This window comes from Meles meles, chromosome 3 (assembly GCF_922984935.1).
Source record: "Meles meles chromosome 3, mMelMel3.1 paternal haplotype, whole genome shotgun sequence".
NCBI lineage: Eukaryota > Metazoa > Chordata > Mammalia > Carnivora > Mustelidae > Meles > Meles meles.
In genome coordinates this window covers 87,762,195-87,783,844 of record NC_060068.1, presented here as the reverse complement: position 1 = coordinate 87,783,844, position 21,650 = coordinate 87,762,195, and the positions used below count along the sequence as shown (strand labels likewise).

At 39.0% G+C, this 21,650-nt stretch overlaps 1 protein-coding gene across 9 annotated transcripts in view; it reads left to right on the top strand.

Annotated features, from left to right (window-relative positions):
• MAST4 (microtubule associated serine/threonine kinase family member 4) overlaps window positions 1–21,650 on the top strand; it is a 558,512-nt gene that overhangs the window by 282,407 nt on the left and 254,455 nt on the right. For 5 of the 9 annotated variants that reach the window (XM_045999071.1, XM_045999067.1, XM_045999070.1 and 2 more), the window contains 2 exons: window positions 1,148–1,179; window positions 16,185–16,220. In XM_045999071.1, coding sequence (XP_045855027.1) covers window positions 1,148–1,179; window positions 16,185–16,220 — 68 coding nt within the window. The remainder of the gene's footprint in view (window positions 1–1,147; window positions 1,180–16,184; window positions 16,221–21,650) is intronic. The other 4 variants (XM_045999072.1, XM_045999069.1, XM_045999068.1 and 1 more) reach the window with 1 other exon arrangement.

The following is a 21,650-nucleotide window of genomic DNA, read 5'->3' as shown; positions in this document are numbered from 1 at the left end:
CTTTCAAGGCCATGTTCTGTAAGCTGTGCTGGGATAAATTGTGGTGTTTAGAAGTAAGATCTGCGGTCACTGTCTGTGACAGACATTTAAGGATCCAATAAAAATAGAGGACAGGAAAGGTGAATTTGAAGCCAAGGGGGAAACACCTTTCAAAACAGCTTTTGGAAGGCAAAAAAAGAAAGAAAAAAAAAAAGGTAATTATAGGAATGAAAAACTAAATTTTGTCAAGTCTTTCAAATTTATACTGGTTTTCTTTTGTTTGTTTGTTTGTTTAAATAGCCTGATGACTCATGGCTTCCTATTCCTTAATTATTGTTATCACGTAATCATTGCTGAGGACCAAGGCTTCTGAAATCTCCATTCCTGGTTGAAGATATTTCTGTATCCCTTTTTGTTTGGTTGGTTGGCTTTTTTGTTTGTTTGTTTGTTTTCACAGTCTCCCCTATAGTTAGGTGGATAGTGATCTTAATTTGTGATTAGTGTGAGAGCACCCTTTTGAAGACTTTAAAGCACTCTATTAATTGTTGCTGTCTGGTTACCTTTCGAGAGATTCATTAACCTACTTTTAAATAACCAAAGTCCTAAACTGCATTTATGTTAAGAAATGAAACCAGAAAAAAATCTTTGGCTTTATTTAAGAAAATCATAATAATGTGTAATCTTTGGTAGGCACAGTGTCTTGTATGAGTTTATTTCTGTTGGGGGTGAATAGCTGGATTTCACTGCTCTTTTTTTTTTTTTTTTTTTTTTTCTCATTTCACCTCTCATTTAACTATAATCCTGCAAAATTTCTGCTCCTCCTTCTATCCCTTTCCTCTTTGGATAAGTCCTTTGGTTCCTCCAGTTTTCCCGAAGCTCAATTTTAGGGCCATGGAGCTCAACTTAGTATCCTATTGTCCTTGCTTTGAGAGGCTTAGTGCCTTTTCTGTTTTGGAATTTAGATGAACTATGTTTGTAATTTCAACACAGCATGTAAAGAGAACAGTGTAGGAAGGGATCTAGCCTAAAATCATGACGTTAAAATCTTCTCCTTGTGGAAAATGCTAATCAAGCATAATGAAGAATTAGGCTATGTGTTTGGTGCCTTACTAGGCTAAGGTTAATGTGACCTCTCATGTGGATGTTTTGTTTTGTTTTTCTTTTGCAGAAGGAGCTCAGTCTCCCTAGAAGAGGAAGTTTGTAAGTAGCCTAATTTTGTTTCCTTATTATTACTATGTTGTACAGTTTGTAATGTGGTTATTCTCCAACTCGTTAGGATTTTCGGGCAAATGGAGGATTAATGATAATCATCTGAATTGAGGAAACAGACACTTTGCATTTACTTATAAATGTCACATATTCATGATTTCAGGATAAGCTGAAGAAACTTTCTAGATTTTGTCCTTATGGGCATTGTAAGCCAAAATGCTTACTTATTCCGGGGACAATTTTAATTTTAAAAAAAATTCTCTTAGGTAATCAAGCAAACACATTATTTGGTCTGCAGATGGTATAAATGGATCCGAGTCAAGAATTAGTTTTCTCCTGTATGTTCCAGAAATCGGTGATTGTTTTTTATGCTATGGATTTTATGCAAAGGAAATGATAAACTTTTGCCATGATGATGAAGAATTTAAGTCAGCTGAACTTTCTGTTAGATCTGGATCTTATTGCATTGACTCATGTCATGGTCTTATTTTAAAAAATAGCAGATTTATGAACTTCAACTTGATTTCTTCATAGTTTGTTCCAACCTTTTGTTTTGAAGGCCAATAATATATTTGCATAAATCATTGTTTCTTTTGTTTTTGTTTTGTTTTACCATTAGCAAGTTGCAGAAGGAAATTAATTACCTTCTGTGTTCCACTAAACTTAGGGTAGATTTGTTACCAACCAGTGTTGTGTAAGGGCTGATCTAGAAATACTGGGATTTGGTATCTACATTACAGAATTTAGTGGATAGGCAATGTCCTTTTTACAGAAAAGTATAATATTTCAAGTAGGTTGTTGCATATCTCAACTTGGAGTGTTAGAATTGTATATGGTAATTGTTGGAAGATAGTATTCATTTTGTTTACCAGTTTTTGGATTATGTTAGCTTTTGCATCTGAGAACCAAAATTTTATCTGCTATGAACATTTCAATACTATCTATTTTGGTTCTTAACGTTTTACAGCTTTAGGCTGCCTGGAGGATATGGGATCATTGTTTTTGAAGACTGTGTCTGGATAAATTTTCGGGGACTTCCAGCTTTCATCTGTGTGTGCTAGAGGTTAATGGCCTAAAAGTTGGCCATAGGAAATGCCTTTAGAATAAAAAACTGGGCTTCTTCTGAATCATGAAAAGGACTCTCTCCTAGACCTGGAAAAGTCCAAACATTTTGGTATTTCTAATCAAGATGAAAAATAAATAAGAAAACCCAAAGTAAAACTACATGAAATACCTTATTAGGAAGAAAATTTCTTTTCCCTTGTACCTTTATTTAACGCTTAAATTATCCTAGGCTTGTCTTTAATGCTTCATTTGAAAAGTTCAGAATTTCAGTCAGATTTTCTTTTTGCTTTTATAATAGGTTACTTTTTTTTTCTTTTAGTTTTTGAGTTAGTATGTTTCCTGTAAATTTTTATTAAGGTTGTGTTAATTACAAATTAGATTCCCCATATCTATTTAAGGGCCACATCTCCTTTTGTAGTATCTCCTTATCTCACATCTCCTTGTGTAAGTCTGTTAATGTTAGCTGATAACTGTGGGTTGGTGGGAGAAAATAGAAGATACACTTAAATTTCTTGACTTGGGAGCATAGAATCTTTCATGAATAAAAAGGGTGACGGCATAAGTTTCTTTGACACCCATGCTTTGAAAACTTAAGAGAAACATAGAATTACATTTTAGTCATTCAAAATCTCATCCTTGGAGCACCTGGGTGGCTCAGTGGGTTAAAGCCTCTGCCTTTGGCTCAGGTCATGATCCCAGGATCCTGGGATCGGGCCCCGCATCGGGCTCTCTGCTCAGGAGGGAGTCTGCTTCCACCTCTCTCTCTCTCTCTGGCTTCCTCTCTGCCTACTTGTGATCTCTGCCTGTCAAATAAATAAATAAGATCTTAAAAAAAAATCTCATCCTTAATAAAAGTCAATTGATACATCAATCAGATAATGGAAGTAAAACATAGCATGTACATCAATATAAATCTACCTTTTCCTTTTTTAGTGAATTCTGTGGAAATTAATATTCCAAGTAAAAAAACACGAAGATGCTCTTTTGTATTTTTTATTAAATATTCCCAGTCGAATTAATGGTGTATGATAGAGATATTCTGGGACTTGACACCACTCAGCATTTTCATTGACCCCCATATAGAACGTTGGTAATTAATTTCCTCATGCAGTTCTATGACTTGGAGAAAAAGAATTTTTTTTTTTAAGATTTTATTTATTTATTTGACACACAGAGAGAGATCACAAACAGGCAGAGAGGCAGGCAGAGAGAGAGGGGGAAGCAGGCTCCCTGCTGAGCAGAGAGCCCGATGTGGGGCTTGACCTGAGCAGAAGGCAGAGACTTAACCCACTGAGCCACCCAGGCTCCCCAAAAAGAAAATATTTTTAAAAATAATTGCTAGAGTGATTTAATACAAATCTAATGAAAAATCTAATGAAGAAGGGCACAAGTCACGCTTGCCAACGTAACTGTTCCTGGTTATTAAAACTTGTTAATACTTATCCTTGTATTTACTGGTTAAATGCCTCTGGCATAAGTGTTTTCAGATCTTTTAGTATCTTTTCCCAGAGAGATTGAGGATTTGATCCCGCTGTTCTGTTGAATCTTGTTTCCATGTTAACAGTAAGCAACTACACAGGGTGATGGATTCCTCAATTGCTTATAGTTATAAAGTGGTGTTACGGAATGTGTTGGGAGTAGGATGGGGTGGGCGTGGAGAGGTGGGGGGGGGTGTGCCTTCAGAAAGGCTGTGCTCCTGGAAGAAGGTGCCTGATTTTGTTATACCTGGGGCCTCAACTTTGTATGTCTTGAAGGATGATATTTTTAAAATGCATTGTCATCATTCAAGCACTTAGGGATTTATCAGATTTTTTAAAAGATCTAGTATTGTCTTACAGATAATTTTTATGTCTGGAATCACAAAAACATGTTTTATATACGTAAAAGTTAAAGCTCTCACAAAAGATCACAGAAAATAGGGTTTTCTTTTTATTACTATCTTAAAGTATAAAAAAAAAAACCAAAATGTCTTCTGTCCAGAAGATAATCCATTTCCTCAGTAATTTGTAAAATGTGATCATTTTCTCAAGAAATCTTGAAATCTGTGTTGTTTCATATATGTTTTAAAAGGTTGCAAAGGGAATGATTGTGACTTTTTTTGTATGGTGCAAAGGGGCAACGGAGGAGAAGTCAAAGGAACTGCTTTCCAGGAAAGTTGTTACTAAATAACCAAGTGACTCCAGATCAGTTTACCAGAGGTTTTCTCAGTCCTTTATCAAGTTAAGAGTCCCAGATGTCCTCTCCACACTGACTGCTTGGATAGCTGAACTTCAGCTAGTTGTCTTCCTCCTTTCAAGAGTAGCCGCATGCTAAGACTTGATCCTAGATCCTTCCAGCACTTACCGTCTCATTCTGTTTGGAACTAAAGTTGTGATATTCTCTGCTCTTTCTCCTCTCAGCTACCTGTCAAAAACTGGAGACCCTTTGAATAAATCATGATATAATCATTCAGTGAAATACTACATAGCAGGTAGAATGAATGAACTGGAACATAAGTATTAACACATAATAGTATCAAAAATGTGCAGAACAAAAGCTAAAAGCAAATTGCATATACAAGAAAGTACTTACATGATAAAATTTTAAAATATGCAAAATAAAACATTTGTTGGTGAATGCAAACATGTGCAGTAAAAATATAAAAACATGCATGGGCAACAAATTTACAGTTAAGCTTATCAGTGGAGGCAATGAAAGAAACGGGATTCGAGAGGACGCTACAGGGGTTTCATGTGTATAATTAATGTGGTAGGTACATGGATATTTATAGTATACCCTCTACGTTTTGATATTCTTGAACTATTTTATTTAAAATACTCAGTAATTATATGAAGGTAAGATTTCAGACTGTTTTATCCAGATATGTATGGAGACTTAACAATGATTTGAAGGGAAAAATTAGGTAAATTTTACCTGTTTTGAATAAAAGGTTGTACCAAATCTGTATTTATTTTTGTTTTACTCTTGTTTTTTTGTGTGTGTGTGTGTGTTTTTTTTTTTTTTTTTTGTCTGTTTTACAGTTGCTGGAATATCTGCTGTAGCAGGTATCTTACTAGTTAATGCCAAAGCATCGTAATAAATTTTGGTACTCGTGGAGGAAGGAGGCACATGAGATGATATCTGAAATGGGATATTATGACATTTAGCTGCAGAATTAGATTTGTTGTCTTGAATTTTCAGCCCTTTAAGAGAAGTGACTGACTAATCTTTATCTATCACAAGGTGCCCGGTATGGTCACATACAGAGTATGGGTGTTGGGACATGACCCACAACGTCTGTCTCCCCGAGCCAGACAGTGAGCCTCCCAGCAGAGTGAACTGTCCTGCTTTTGCTCTGAGTTCCTGTCACAGTGTATTGAGGACTCATAGTGATTCCATGTCTGGTTGGCTCATGCCGATCTTTCTTGCTTTAAATTCAGTGTGCAATACATAGGCTCTCTTGACATTCTTCTTATTTTCCTAATGACAACGAATCTAAACTGTCCGTATTGATGTAAGTGCTCATGGTGTTTTGGGTCCCTTATCTAGTCTTTACCCATAGTTAGATCTTGGGCTCTGAAATGACATTTCAGTGCAAGTGGCAAGACTGGGAATTGTTTGTTTTCTGACAGAGAAGGTGCTAAAAACCCAAGATAAGTGGTAAGGAGTGAGGCCAGGGTGGCCCAGGCAGCTACATTTTATTTTTAAAGGACCCCTTTGTGTTTTGTTAATTGTCTGAATAAACATTTCTCCCAGGCAGAGAGAGAGAACCTCTTTTTTCATAGAATTCCTCCAGGGAGAGGTGCCAGAAGTGGGCTGGAGGCCAGTCTCTCTCCTCCTCCGTTGTTTTCCAGCTATCTGTTAGATGTCTTTACACAAAGAAGGAAACTGCACTATCTATTCTTAGCAAGGAAATTCTCCTTGCTACTTAAATAGTGTTTTTTATATGTCTTTTAATCATGAGCTTAGAGGGCACCATTTTATGGAGCCGGGTTGGTGTAGAATTCATAAAACTATGTGAATAGTTACCACTTGATTAGAGTAGAATCAGTGACTTGACACTTGGCCAGGTCTTTGGCTAGACACCTTCTAAAGCAGCATCCAGCAGTTGAAACCCAAGCAGATGCTGCTCCTGGTGTGCACAGAGGTCCTGAAAAAGTGTGTTTCTGCATGCCCAGCAATCATTGGGAGAATTGAGATGCCTAAAAGACATCTTAGGAGTCTTGGCTTATTTTAATTTCTTTTTTTTTTTTAAGATTTTATTTATTTATTTGACAGACAGAGAGAGATCACAAGTAGGCAGAGAGGCAGGCAGAGAGAGGAGGAAGCAGGCTCCCTGCTGAGCAGAGGGCCCGATGTGGGGCTCAATCCCAGGACCCTGGGATCATGACCTGAGCCAAAGGCAGAGGCTTTAACCCACTGAGCCACCCAGGCGCCCCTTATTTTAATTTCTTGACGTAGCAACAGTACTTGTTGTATCCAGTAATTGTTCCTCTCCCTGGAGTCTTGTCCCCTCTCCATTCATGCTTTCCGTCTGCTATCTCCGTGTTCTGGAGGCGGCTGGGGGCTAGCAGGGGTGGGTATGGTACCCGTGGCTAGCTGTCTGCTGGCATCCAGCTGTTTCAGGTCTCCTAGGAAACCCACCTCCCCATGTACAGAGAAGACAGGCATCTTAAATATATCTGCCACAGTGCCAGACGTCCTCTCACCAGAAATCCATTCAGTTGGAGCTCAGAGATGTTTTCTCTTCGGTGTCTCATGGACTCGTGCATAGTTTTGGGCCGCAGGTCACTGTGCTGAGTTTAGCACGGAGGCAAACTGTTCCTTACTGGAATGCGTCTGCTGGGCGGGTGGGACAGGAGGCCACCAGATAGGGGAGCAGCCTTCAAGAACTGTTTTGGCCCATGTGTAAGTTAATGAACGTAGGAATGAGTGGCAGACTGACTTCCCTTCTTTCTAATTTTGTCTCTCTGGGGCAGGGGCAGGAAACGGATGGAAGATGAGTCAGCAGCAGAGAGAGAGTGTTGTCAGAGGGTGGTCAGGACAATGGAGGCAGAGGATCCTGAGGGTTGTCGGAGGGTTCTGGGTGGAACTGGGCCTGCTGGACGTAGAAAGTGGCTTGTCTCACTATAGATATATTGAACTGAAGGTACAGGGTTAGGTTGGAATTTCTTGTATTTTTTTTTTTTTTAAGATTTTATTTATTTATTTGACAGAGAGAAACACGGCGAGAGAGGGAACACAAGCACGAGGAATGAGAGAGGGAGAAGCAGGCTTCCTGCATAGCAGGGAGCCTGCTGTGGGGCTCGATCCCAGGACCCTGAGACCATGACCTGAGCTGAAGGCAGTGTCTTAACCCACTGAGCCACCCAGGTGCCCCGGAATTTCTCGTTTTGAGACCAGCTGGAAAGTGGCCCTCTGTGTAATTCAGTAGGCTTGGGACAATGTACTTGGCATGTGTAGAAATGTCTGGTTTTCGAAAAGAAGGCTTATTTTCCCACTGGTTGTATTTCAGCCAGAGTGTACTCCCTTGACGAACTGTTTAGAAAAATAGTTTGAGTGAAACAGGTAGTTTCAGTCTAGACTGCAAGGAGAGGGAATCACCTTCATTTCACAATGGAGTTGAATTAGATTTTTGTGAGTTTTTCAGCAAGGTGAGGGCAACATTTCCTGAAATGGAGGGAAAGGACTTAATTCAAGCACACCAAAGGCTGTGTAAACCACACTTGTGATTTGGATGCGTTTTAAAATAAATTAGCTTCCTTTTTAGTACTTTCTTCCCTCCCACACCCATATCTATGGAAGCAAAAACTCACAATATCTCTTGTCAAAGCCCAGTGGAAGTTCAATGTTATTTTTAATGTTAGAAACCCAGAAACAAAACGAAGAAGAAATTGAGTGTTGCATCTGAATTAGCATTTAAAGTGGCATGTTTATATCAAAAGAGAATGGTGTAATATATCCTGAGAGTAAAGAAAGGATTGCAGCCTGTGAAAGAATGTCAATTGCATTTATATATTCATCGAAGAGCTGGCTTGGTATTTGGCATGTGTTTGCAGCATCCTTTATTATGCCTATCCTCATCTTCCCTGAAGTGAGCTGGAGGAGACCTGCCAGGTAGAAGCAAAGTAGGATTGATCTTCTTACCTTAGAAAATTGTAGGAAAACCTTAATTTTGCTCCGAGGCAAGAAGGGCTAGGTCACCTAGGGAGGGTTCTCAAAATACACGTGCATTTCCAAACACACCTGGGAGTGCAGATTAGAATCTGGGTGTGTTGGGGTGGAGGCTGTCAGACCTTCACCCTGTTCTCTGTGTGAGCCTAAAATGCCCCCCACCCCCCATGTTGAGAAGTGTTGTTAGAGCTTCAGGGTGTGTATGGTGGCAAAGTGGATTTCTGGATACCTCTAAGGCCAGAGGATAAGTTCTCTACTTCATCTTTGCCAGAATAACTCTTTAACAAAACTGAATCAAACAGGAATTTGGGGAGTTTTTCAGTGAGCACTCCTCACTCTGCAAGGCTTGTGTAGGTTTGTACAGCAACCCCCTGAGGCCAGTGGGTGGTTGCCTCTGGTTTCTCACTAAAAGCCACCTTTTCAGGTCTGTTCCTCAGCGGGCATTTCAGAGCATGGACTGAGGAGCCACACACACTGCCTGGGTTTCAATCCTACTTCTGCCATTTAACTAGTGCGATGACCTTCAGAAGGTCATGAGCCTCTAGGTGTCTTTGTTTCCTCATTTGTAAAATGGGGAGTGTCTTGAGAATTAAATCAGCTAATATTTGTAAAGTGTTCACAACAGTGTGTGGTCTACTTTAAGTACTGTGTACGTGTTCTGTAAAATAAAGAGTACCGGCAGTTAAGCCCTTCTTGTGCCATCCCCTCCCCCATCCCTTATTTTCGTTCTCTAGAGTTAGACCAAAGACTGCAAAGCAGGCTGGGAAAATTCCTTTAAAGCCAGATCATTTGCAGAGCATTTTCTGAGGAGCTGGGGTTTTTCCCAGCTTTTGTCAATGGTGAGCTTTTTAAGAGGGCGTTTGGCCCCATAGCCTTGGGTAGATCTTTCCCTTGCATCCCATGATGGTCAAACCTGGTAACAGGAGGTTTCTAAGTGTGCTGTGGGGACGGACTCCACACATGTTCTGGCTCTGTGTCATCAGGCTATGAGGGAACTCTGTGTGCTCAGTGGCCCCTCTTTCAGAATAAGCCCTCACCCTAGACCTGCCTATCCTTTTCCCCAGCATACTATACAGTTCAGTTCTTAAAATTGTGTTTTGGGGTAGACAGGTGTTGAAGAAAATGAAGCAGGCTATTATTTATTCCATACCAAAAATTTTAGTCAGAATTTCATACCTGGAAGAAACTTGAACAGAACTCTGACTGGACGTACCTTTATTTAAGAAGTGTGGAACTAACAACACAAAGGATTTGAGATTTCCTCGTGCTTAGGCTAGTTCCTTGACTGTGAACTGTGACCAGAATTTAGGGTTCCTACCTATTGGAAAGCAGCCTTTCCTTTTTAAGAGTGTGCTTGAGTTGGAAAGACATAATCAGCAAGGAAATGGGTGTGCTTTGTTCTGGAAGACAGGAGTTTTAGCATTGGCTTCCACAGTGTGGATCAAATAAATGGTAGACGCCCACCTTCACCATGCTTGTCCTGGTTTCTTGGAACATTTTGGAAAGCTTAACCCCAACTATTCTTGAGTTTCACACTTAGAACTGCAACCAAAGGGAAGGTCTTGAGGTACACCCCAGAACTGCCAGGGACCAAGGTTTAGTCGGACTAATCTGGAGACTGGGGAGAGCCTGGCTGGTGTGGTGTAGCAGTCCCAGCTGCAGTAAGTGCTGTCCATTATTCCGTGAGACATGAGCCAAGTGGCCAAGTCCTCTGTTGTCCTCAGTACCCTGTGGTGTGGTAGTGAGTCAGGCCCTCTGAGGGGGATCTCGGAGAGGTGGGTGGTAGCTGCAAGATCGCACGTGTGTCTTGATGTTTCTCCTTAGAATCTCTTCTGTTTCCTCAGCTATTCCTGATGCCGGAGAATTCAGCTCCCTGCCCTTTTACTCTCTGTGGCAGCAGACTGTCCAACCTCCACATGGGGAGAAGTTATTTGAGGGTTCCCTCTTTGTTTTTCTGCAATAGGGTTCTCACCCTCTGAGAATCCTGGTGGGTCGTTTCTTTCATCTGAATACACGTGCATTGACTTCTCACATTTTGTTCGATAAAGTCCCCTCTCCTTGGATGAGTTAGGGGGCCTCTGCACGCTCAGGTTGTGGAACATAAGATGAGACGATAGAACATGCCAGCAGCTGGACACATCTCTTCCCATGGCCTTCTGGGCTCTGCTTTACCTCTTACGCCACCCAGGTAACTTTTGAGTAGTACCATAAGGAATTCTATGCAGAGAGTTCTCTAATGAGGGGGAAGAGTTTCCTTAAGTATGTTCTATGAATTTTTAAAAAAATTTTTTTAAAGATTTTATTTATTTATTTGACAGACAGAGATCACAAGTAGACAGAGATCACAGAGAGAGGGGAGGAAGCAGGCTCCCTGCTGAGCAGAGAGCCCGATGTGGGGCTCGATCCCAGGACCCTGGGATCATGACCTGAGCCAAAGGCAGGGGCTTTAACCCACTGAGCCACCCAGGCACACCTGTTCTATGAATTTTACTTGCATATGGAACTAGGTGACATCCATTTGAGCTACCAAAAAAGGCTAAATTTTTATTTTTTTAAATGAAGTTTGTAATCATAATAAATTCAAATATGCATATTATATTGAGGGAAAGATTTTGAAATGCCTTTATTCTACAACTATAAAATCTTTCAAGAAATATTTGCATATTTTGTAGATGTTTCTGTGAAAAGTGTTCTTGTTCTGTTAGGAAATATTACTTTGGCGTATGCCTTGTGCTCTTTTGTTGTATAGGAAAAGTGATTTCTAACTTCGGTTTGTCATCCAGATCGATGGGATTAACACAGGAATGCCATTAGCCCTGGGTGCCAATCTCTTACTAAACCCTGATTTTCCAGCACTGTCTTTTCATGTGACTGTTGGGGGTGGTCTGTACCTTTCCTTAGGCCAGCTTTGAGCAGAGCTTATCTTTTGGGTTTATTTTCATGTTCCAAGAACTGAAAGGGGTATTTGCTTTGAGAAGTTGGCACCATATGACTTCCTTCTGTAGCTGCTGTGGAGCAAAGGGTAATGTTTAATGCGGGGACAGTGGGGACCATCCCTCTGAGCTGGCAGCAGGACAAAGCGGGGGAGGTTCTTTTCTTAGCTCCCCGTGGCCTCTGTGCTGAGGCATGAAGTGGTATTTGCTCTGCATGGGGCACATGAGTGAGATCACCAGGGGTTTGGCATTTCAGGGTATAAAGCATAGTGTTTAGTATCTTAACAAATCAAGAATCAATTATCTGGGAGAATAAGCAGAAGGTTTTTTTATGTCTAAGATAGATTAGTTTAAATGCTAAAACCACTCCTTGTGGATTAAAGAAGCATTTGGAGGCAATAGAGTATAATTTTTTAAACGCACTTGACATCATATACCGAAAAGGAATTAATAGATCAGTACATGGGTTTTATGTCTTAGGGGAACAGGGTTGGTTTTTGTTTTTGTTTTTGTTTTTTTTCAGGTGGGATTCCAAGGTATTATCAATTTGTATGTAAATGCACTTGATTCTGATAGAATTGCAGGGAAAAACACTGTCATCAAACATCTGGTTAAAGCATGTTACTTAATTATTATCTTTGAGAATTCAGGCCACTTGGTTTATTCTCATTTTTCTTTCCCTTTTTCTGAGAGATGTTGGTCAGACGTATCTTGAAAACCACAGGAGGCACAGTCATGGTGGCTGTTGTTTGGGGAGATAACTTAAAAGGGGAGTTACAGTAAAGGTAGTGGACTTCTTAAGGCTCTGTCAGATCTCTCTCTGTCCAGCACATACCTGGAGGCTCCCATTTAACATCACCTAAGCTGTATGATGTTAAGTACCCAACGAAATGGATTTCATTTGTATTACTCCACAGCAGAATTTAAAACAGTATGAAACAAGCACGCAAAACACACCAGAAAAGCTTCTTCTCATGAAATTCCATGTAGCATGACCTAGTTTCACCTGCGCTAAGGGCAGTAGAGCCCTACGTGATCTAGCAGCTAATGTTTTCCCCAACAGCTAACGGTGCCCCACCCCTGTCAACACCTTTAAAAAGGAAAACGAAACAAACAGCTTTATGCAAGAGCAATTCGCATGCAATAAACTGCACTTAAAGTGCACAATTTCATAAACTTTGTCATATACCTGTGAAACCACCACCGCATCAAGGGAATGAAACAGTCTTGCCCAGAAGTTTCCTCTTACTGGTCTGTTAGGACTCCCTCCACCGCTGCCCCCACCCCCACCACCATGCCAAATCAGGCAATTCTTAGTATTTTCCATCCCTAAAGGTTAGTTTGCATTTTCTAAAATTTTCAATAAATGCAACAATACTGTTTGTACCGTTTTTTGTTCTGTTTCGTTTCCACTCAGCTTAGTTATTAGGAGATTCATCTATGAATTTTTATTGCTAAGTAATGTCGTATTGAATGCGTACAGTTTGATTATCCATAGTTTGATTATCCATCCATTTGTTCATGGACATTAGGGTTGCTGATAGTTTTTGGCCATTGTGGATAACACTGTGATGCATGACTGGTAAATTCTCTCCTAACTTGTGACTTGTGTTTCCAGTCTCTTTACAGCATTGAGGGAAGAACAAATGTTTTTAACTTTGATGAAGTCTGTGTCATCAGTTTTTCCTTTAAATGAACGTGGTTAACCCTCCTGGCCTCATCCAGATCACAAAGCTTTTCTCCTGTTGATTTTCTAGAATGTTTGTAGTTCTGAATTTTACAGTCATGAATTTAAGTGATCCATTTTGAGTTCAGTTTATGTATGGGTGAAATATGGATTGACGTTCATGTTCCTGTATGTAGGTATCTAATTGTTCTAGCACCATTTGTTGAACAAATCATCTTTCTCCCCTGAGTTGTTTTTTATCCTTCTTGGAAATCAGTTGTCTTTATTTGTATGTGTCTTTTTATAGGCTACATTCTTTCTCATTGACCTATTTGTCTTTATACCAATACCACATTGTTTTGATTATTGTGGCTTTATACTAAGTTTAAATATTAGATAGTGTTCTCCATCTTGATTTTTTTTCCCCTAAATTGTATTGGCTATTCTAGGTTCTTTAATTTTTGAATCAGTTGGTCAATTTCTGCAAAAACAAAAACCTATTGAGATTTTTTTACTGGAATTGAATTAACTTTGTAGATCAGTTTGAGAAGCTGTGAAGTTTTCCAGTGGTGGTTACAGTGAAACTGTAGTCTTAGAGATGGATTAGGAAGGATAAAATGTGAGTTATTACAGTGTGAAGAGACAGGGGTGGAGTTGCCCGCCAACATGGACTGATGGAGGAGCTGGGTGGCATAGTTGGCAGAGTCTTAATTGAGGAATGAATGACTATAAATGAGCGAGCAAATATTTTATAAGAAAAATCCCCTCAGAGAAGCCCAAGAAAAATGGTTGGGTGGTTTGTTCTGGAAACCAGTCAAGTAATTATTTCAAGCTGAAGTTAGAGGGAAGTAGGTGCATTTCTTCTGGAAAGAAGAATATAATGGAAAGCTCAGGGTCAGCGTAGTTGGAAAGGGAGGAGGAAGACATGAACAGATGGGATTCTAGAACCTCATGTGTTTATGGAAAGCTTGTGATACAGGGAACAAACTTTAATATTTTCTGCAGTGACTCAGTCTAACAGAACAATGAAGGTTACTTGTGCACTTGAACTGGTGGTTGATCTAGAACAGTAGTTCTCAGCCAGGGGCAATTTTTGTCCACAAAGAGGATATTTGACAATGCCTAGTGACATTTTTGATTGTTGCAACTACTGGGAGAGTGGGATTTCTTTTATTATCTAGTGGGATGCTGCTAAACATTCTACAATGTTCAGGGAAATCACATTCCCCAGCAAAGTCTTATCTCCCCAAAATGTCAATAGTGCTCAAGTTGGGGAACCAACTTAGTTGGTCTGGGGAGGAAGGACTAGAAAAGAGAGTAGAGTGAGAGTGAAACTGATAGGTTTCTTTGGCTCCTCTTGTCTGTATTGTCTTGAGGAGAACTACTCTGTTGGGTAGTAACCATGGACAGTTATTCTGGATGATGAGGAATTAGTCTGTGGAAATCTTCAGGCATATTTCCAGAAAATATCTAAAAATGTTACCAAATAAAGCTAGTTTAACAAAAACATGGCTTGACTGCAGATAAATAGAAGAAGTGTTGAACATCTCAGTTAATTTGCTTAAGAAAAAGTTATTTGTTTATATGGCGTTGGCCATAGATGAGTATCAATTGGAATACTTTTTTTTATGGTTTTATTTATTTATTTGAGAAAGAGAGTGAGAGAGAGAGAGAGATCAAGAACAGGGAGGCAAGGGTAGAGGAAGAAGCAGGCTCCCCGCTGAGCAGGGACCCTGATGCAGGACTCGATCCCAGGACCCTGGGATTATGACCTGAGCTGGAGGCAGATGCTTAACCGACTAAACCACCCAGGCGCCCTTCAGTTGGGATACTTTTGATTGCAGATCATAAAGAAAAATTCACTGAAAGTGGCTGAAAAAAATAAATGAACTTTACCAGCTCATGTAACTAAATGGGCCAGGCTTCTGGCAGGGGTTGATCCCAAGGTTCAGTGTTGACACAGGACCCATTTTCTCCTTCATCCCATTTGAGCTTTCCTTCATAGGTCACACATGGCTGCTAGTAGTTTTCAGGGTTCTTTTTTTCTTATTCATTCTCGTCACAAGAAGATATTTCTTCTTCTGTCATGATGAGTTGTTGTTTTTTTTAAGTGTACCATTTTAAATTATATGTCCCCCTTGAATATGGTAACATTAAAACGATTCTTCCATTAACTTGGACTCATGCTATCCAGTACAGTAGCTACTAGCCACATGTGGCTATTGAGCTCTTGAAATACAGCTTGTCTAAATTGAGAAAAGAAATAAGAATGTGGAATAGCTAATTAATAATTTTGTATGTTAAGTATATGTTGAAACAGTAATATTTGGGGATTTATTGAGTTAGAATGCAAGTACGTGATTGGAAATACTTCCATGTGTTTTGTTTTTTTTTTTTTAATTTTTTAAAATGTGACTACTAGAAAATTGAAATTGTAGAAGCGGCTCCAATTGTGTTTCTTGTCTACAGAATTACCTTAGACCATTCAGGTGTCCCTGGGAGTCTGACCCACCCAAACCACATGCTAACAGACATATGGGAGAGAGATGGAATGGTGACTGGGCAAGCAATTAAACATGAATACTGTGTTGACTGGCATAATCAAAGAAAGGAATAGTTATTTGCTACTGTTTTACTGAGGATGAATGTCTGGAAATACGGCTCTACTACCACTAATAAGAGTTAATAGTTGTTTCTTAAATATATTTTTGAAAATTTTAAGAGTATCATGGTGCCCTTAGCACAGAAATACACTAAGAGAAAGTGAGTAATCCTTCTCCCTTCTAATCCCTGTTAACACTTCGAGCCGTAGGTAGGTGTCAGTCTGGTCTGTATTCCTCCATGCCTTCCTTCATGTGCATGTGAGTGCCTCACACATGCTGTTCTGTTGCTGCTGTGGCTGCCATTTTAAGAATGGGATTATGGCACCTCAGTTTGCTTTTCTCGCCTTACCAGTTTGCTTTCATTACCTCCAAGTTAGCATCTACCAATTTATCCTGTTCTTTTAAATAATTGCATATTATAGATATATCACATTTCATTGAACTGCTTCTCCCATCACTGAGCGTTATGCGATTTCCAAGCCCCCCTCTTCCTCTGCCACACAACAAACAATGCTGCAGTAAACATCTTTGTACCTGTGTCCTTACATACTGGTCCTTTTTTTTTTTCTTCTATAGGATAGATTCCCAGAAGTGGAATTGCTTGGTCAAACGGTATGTGTATTTTTAATTTTAACAGATAAAGCTAATTATTTTCCTCAGAGGAATAGCAAATGATATTTATGCGTAAGAGTGCCCATTTCCCACATTCTCATCAGCATTAGATGTCATGGCTCCTTTTAATTCTTACCAATCTAATCGTCCCTGATCATTCATTTACCTTTTTTTTCCACTACTGTTGATGTTGAGAATATTTTCATATGTGTATCATCCATATGAATTTCTCTTTTCTTCACTTCATCTTCATTTCCACTGTCCATTTTTCTGCTTGGTAATGTGTTTCTTCTGTATTTTCTGAGAGTTACTGTGTTTTAGAAATGTTATTCCTGATTATATGTGTGCAAATATATCTTTATCGTTCTTCTCTCTGTGTGGGATGTCTTTTGCCACATGAAAATTGTTAATTATTATTTAATCAAATATGTCTGTCTTTTTCTTTATTGCTTCTGATATAATGTTTTGTTCAGGGTGGTGTGTGTATCTTGAGGTCATGTAAATATTTTCCTCCATTTTCTCCCCAGTTTTTAAAACCTTCAAATCTGACTGCAATTTTTAAGTTTTGTACATGATACAAAGTAGGATTCTGTCTTTATTAGTTTGTAGTTATTACAAGAACCTTTATCATGGGATTGAAATGTTATCTTGCCACATATAAGGATGCCATATATATTTGAATCTATTTCTGGACTCTGTATTCTGATCCCTATCCGTTTCTGTGCCAACACCGTTCTGTTTTGAATGCAGTGGCTTTCTAGGGAGTTGTAATGTCTGGTAAGTTGTCCTTCACTGGTCTTCTCATAGTTTTCATTGTTGTTTTTAGCCATTTGTTTTTTCCATACTTAGATTTAAAACTTAAAGTTGGAGAATTTTATCTTAAATGTCTTGAATATAAAAGGTCATATAACAATATATAATAAATAGAATTAAATTAGTAATTCTCAGTTTGGGGATCTCTTCACTTGGTATTACTAATTGGAAAATAGTAATTTATTGATAAACTGAGGACCTATTTCTTTTGTGACTTTTGATTCTTTAAATGTGATTTTACTTTGTGTCTGTGATAATTGTACAATTACCTCAAAATGGAGAAATGGGGGTTACAGGAATGACATGTTGAAATCTATCAAAAAATTAGATTATTGCATTAAAGCTAGAGTAATGAATGCCCTCAGTGACTGTGATGTTGTAATACTTTGTATTTCTGTTTATGTGCCAAACTATAAAATATACTCAGACTTGGATTGGTTGATGGCTATCTAAATAATGTAAAGAAAGAACTGTAGACGGACATAACAAACCATGTATCTTGCAATCTTTTATGATTTCATTCTTCTAACCTTAAATAATCTTGACCTAAGAAACTGTCACACCTGAAATTTTGGGTAAAGTTGTCTAATATTTTACATGTTTTTGATACTTCTCAACTTTATGTTACTGTGATAATAACTTAATTGTGTTCACTGATATTCTCAGTTGCTTTTTTGAAAACTTTACTTATAATATTAAAACACTAAATAACTTCGTATTTTTCTAAGGGGATTTGAAATATTATAGCTAAACACTAAAACTGCATGTGATAAAAATAATAGTAATGTTGTCTTACAGATAAATATATATACAAACACATACAAGGTCTGTATTTTGCTTATGAAAGCAAAGGGACTTCCCCATGTAGAGTCCGCCCATGTTTCATTAAGTAATTAGAAAAAACCATTTGTTCTGTAGCCAAAAATGAAATGGTAAAATAATTAATGTATTGTGATTATTATTGAATGAAATACTTGGACAAAAAACAATTATGTTTTAAAAAAATGAGATTCTTCGTACTTTTAATGGTATTATAATTCAAATAAATTAATTGGTATGGCAATTTTGGGCATGTGTATGAATATTAAAGGCAGTAATTTAGAAAAGAGAGAGGGAATTCATTTAAATTATTCACACTGAGACCAAAAAAAGGACTTAGTTTAGTTAGAGTTAAATTTAAACCGTCTATGTGAACTTTGAATCTTTATTAAATCATAGATAGCCAAGTGGAATTTTTCTCTTCTGTTCTAAAGGTAATGAACAGTTAGCTCCCAGCTGCCATCCAGTTCATAGACCCAGTACCATCCTGCAGGCACTTCATGTCCCTGCCTTCTGGCCTCTAATATTACTTTCCACTAAAGGTCAACCAGACTCTTTCAGGAATATAACTGGCAGCCATGATTGGGGTAGGGAACATTTGGCTGGTTTCAGAATGGATTTGTTTATTTTTGTTTTGTGCTAAAGCTCAAGGATGCTTTCAACAGGGTGTGGGGGGGTAGAGCTGTTCATGTCAGATAAACCAAACTGAAGGAATTTCTTCTGCAGTGCTCTAGCGGAAATTTCAGTGACAGAGGAAATGGTACTTAGAAGCCATTGAACAAGCTGAGCCTACCAAAAGCCCCAAGCCCCGGATCTTGTTCTGTCATAGGTAACAAGTGATATAAACAGTGCTAAATAAAAGGCTTATCATGTTTCTGGTGTTGCCAAAGAGACTGTATTTTAATCCACTCAGATTCTGTTTCCTGTCCTCAAGTTTTAATCAGGATCAACACTGGCAGTTGATAAATGTAAACTTAAAAAGATATCACTGGACTATATTTTAAATATTTAAATCATGGATATAAATTCTACATTGTTAATTTTAAGACAAATTTGTTTTTTTTTTTTTTTTAAAGATTTTATTTATTTATTTGACAGACAAAGATCACAAGTAGGCAGAGAAGCAGGCAGAGAGAGAGGGGGGAAGCAGGCTCCCTGCCAAGCAGAGAGCCCGATGCGGGGCTCGATCTCAGGACCCCGAGATCATGACCTGAGCCGAAGGCAGAGGCTTTAACCACTGAGCCACCCAGGCGCCCCAAGACAAATTTGTTTTTTATTTAAGATTTTTATTTATTTATTTATTTGACAGAGAGAGACACAGCAAGAGAGGGAACACAAGCATGGTGAGTGGGAGAGGGAGAAACTGGCTTCCCGCTGACCAGGGAGCCCGTTGGGGGCTCAATCTCAGGACACTGGGATCATGACCTGAGCCGAAGGCAGGCACTTAACAACTGAGCCACCTAGGGGCCCCGACAAATTTGTTTTTAAATATATGCAGGCTATTGCAGGAACTGAAAAGCATAGTAAAAACAAAACAAAACAAAAACAGTAAGTAAGGGTATGATAAGGTTAATAATAAAGGAATTGTTTTCAAAACTAATGTCAAATAGTTAAGACTTCAAGTAGCTCTAGGGCGGCCTGATCCTAGAGGCTTAGGAAAATTTGTTTAATATAGGATAGAGAGGGACACCTGGGTGGCTCAGGCGGTTAAGCGTCTGCCTTTGGCCCAGGTCATGATCCCAGAGTCCTGGGATCGAACCCCACATTGGGCTCTCTGCTCAGTGGAGAGCTTGCTTCTCCCTCTGTCTCTGCTGTTCCCTCTGCTTTTGCGGACTCACTCTCTCTCTCTCTGACAAATAAAATCTTTAAATAAATAAACGGATAAATAAAATAGTATAGAGAACCCTTCTCTGTGTTTGTCAAACACACATAAACAACCATCATAAATAAACCGCATAAACAACAAACATAAACCACCATCTCTGGTCAGGGGTTGGAATGACTGTTTATCAGTTTTTTTCTTGAAGCCAGAAAAACCACAGTTCCCACAGTATATCAACAGTGTGTTCACAAAGCCACTCTGAGTAGGGGCCTTAAAATCCGACATGGGGAGGACACAAGAACCAGAAAAATCAGAGTGGTGCTCACAGGACAGGAAGAATGAGGAGGACAATCCCCCACATCTGCAACACTGTATTGAGTACATCACCTCTGCTGATTTCAATGAACTGACCAGGGTTACTTGGAATCCCTGCACTTGATAAAAAGATGTGAAGCCAGTGATAGTACTCCTGTGCTGCCCTAAAAAACAGCGACATAGATCCCAGAGCATCGCAGGTATTGGGTTCGAAGCAATATTCCCGAAGCCTGCAGATATCATTCCTGGACCTAATGAGATGAGGTAAACCGGAACCCACCTTAACTAATAGGCATTCTTAATCTAGATCACATTGAAACAGAACACCTTATGTGATATTGTACTTTCAAACAATGGAAAAATCTTAAACTAGAAATTAAACCTGAATCAAGGTAAATATTTTGTGCAGATTTTCACTTTAAGATTTGCCAAGGTTGCCTCCAAGTGACCAAGGCAGAATGTAACCTCACATACCATTGGAGTAATTTAATCCGATCCTCTTGTTCTTGTTAAAATCTTACCCTCACGGAATATCACTTTCATGGGTTTGGCACTGTCTGAAATGATCTCCAAGTAGAGTATCACCAGTTTCTCATCTTTATTTTGCTTTAGTCTACTGCTAGAATATGTTAAACCTTCCACACATGGGAGGTGGAAGAAAATATTGATGCAACAGATCCAGTGTAAAGTGTGAGACTTCCATATTGCTTCAATTTTAAACAGGTCTGTTGCTAGTAAAGTGTAGTAACATCAGAGAAGATTTATGTCTTTAGGAGTGAGCTCCCACCCTGTCCCTGGGCTGGTGGCAGAAATTATAAATCAGCTGTGAGTGTGACGTAAGCACCTGTCCCTTCTGCTGTCAGGGCATTTCACCCTTGAGAACTGTGTTGAGACTGCTCCATTATGCAGGTCAAGCCCCTGGGTCAGTAGTCAATGACCCTTCTTCTCTGTGCCTTAAAGAGGAAAGCTGCTGCTTTGGGGAAACCTCTTATGAGCTGGGGAACACGTACTGCCAGCTGCATCTAACTTCCAATTTAAGTTATGTCACAGGATGACTTTTAAAATGACACGTTAAATCTGACCCCGTTATTAGTCCCCACGATATTTTTGTACATCTAAATGTTGGAATGTCAGTCTCCTTGAGTTTTCTGTTGTCATTTCTGCTACCATTCAAATTCTAATGAATGGAATAGCTATTTGGAAAAAGGAAAAAAAAAAAAAAAAAAGAACCACCTCCATTGGTACCTTCTTCTGCTATAGGATTTTTCTGAGGCCAGCTTACAATCTCTTAGAGAGGGGTAGGACTATTGAAATTTATGAATAGAAAACTTCAAAAGTGAACCTCTCAAAGCAGTAGAATATAAAGATATTTTAAATATAATTGCAGTTGAAAAAAATACATATATATATAATTGCACCTGTATTCAGTAGTAGAAAAAAAAAAAAAAGCATTTCTCCTTAATGCCATCCTGAGGTATGGAACATGTTGTAAGAATGAGTAGAATATTCACAGGAAGGAGGGCACCTCAGCATTCTCCAATTTAGGATAGCACATGTCCCCCAACCTTTAATTTATCTGACCGGGTCTCCACAGATCTGTTAAGGCCCCTTCATTTTCATCTTCTTAGACACCCAGCCATGGAGCATAAGATCACATTTGT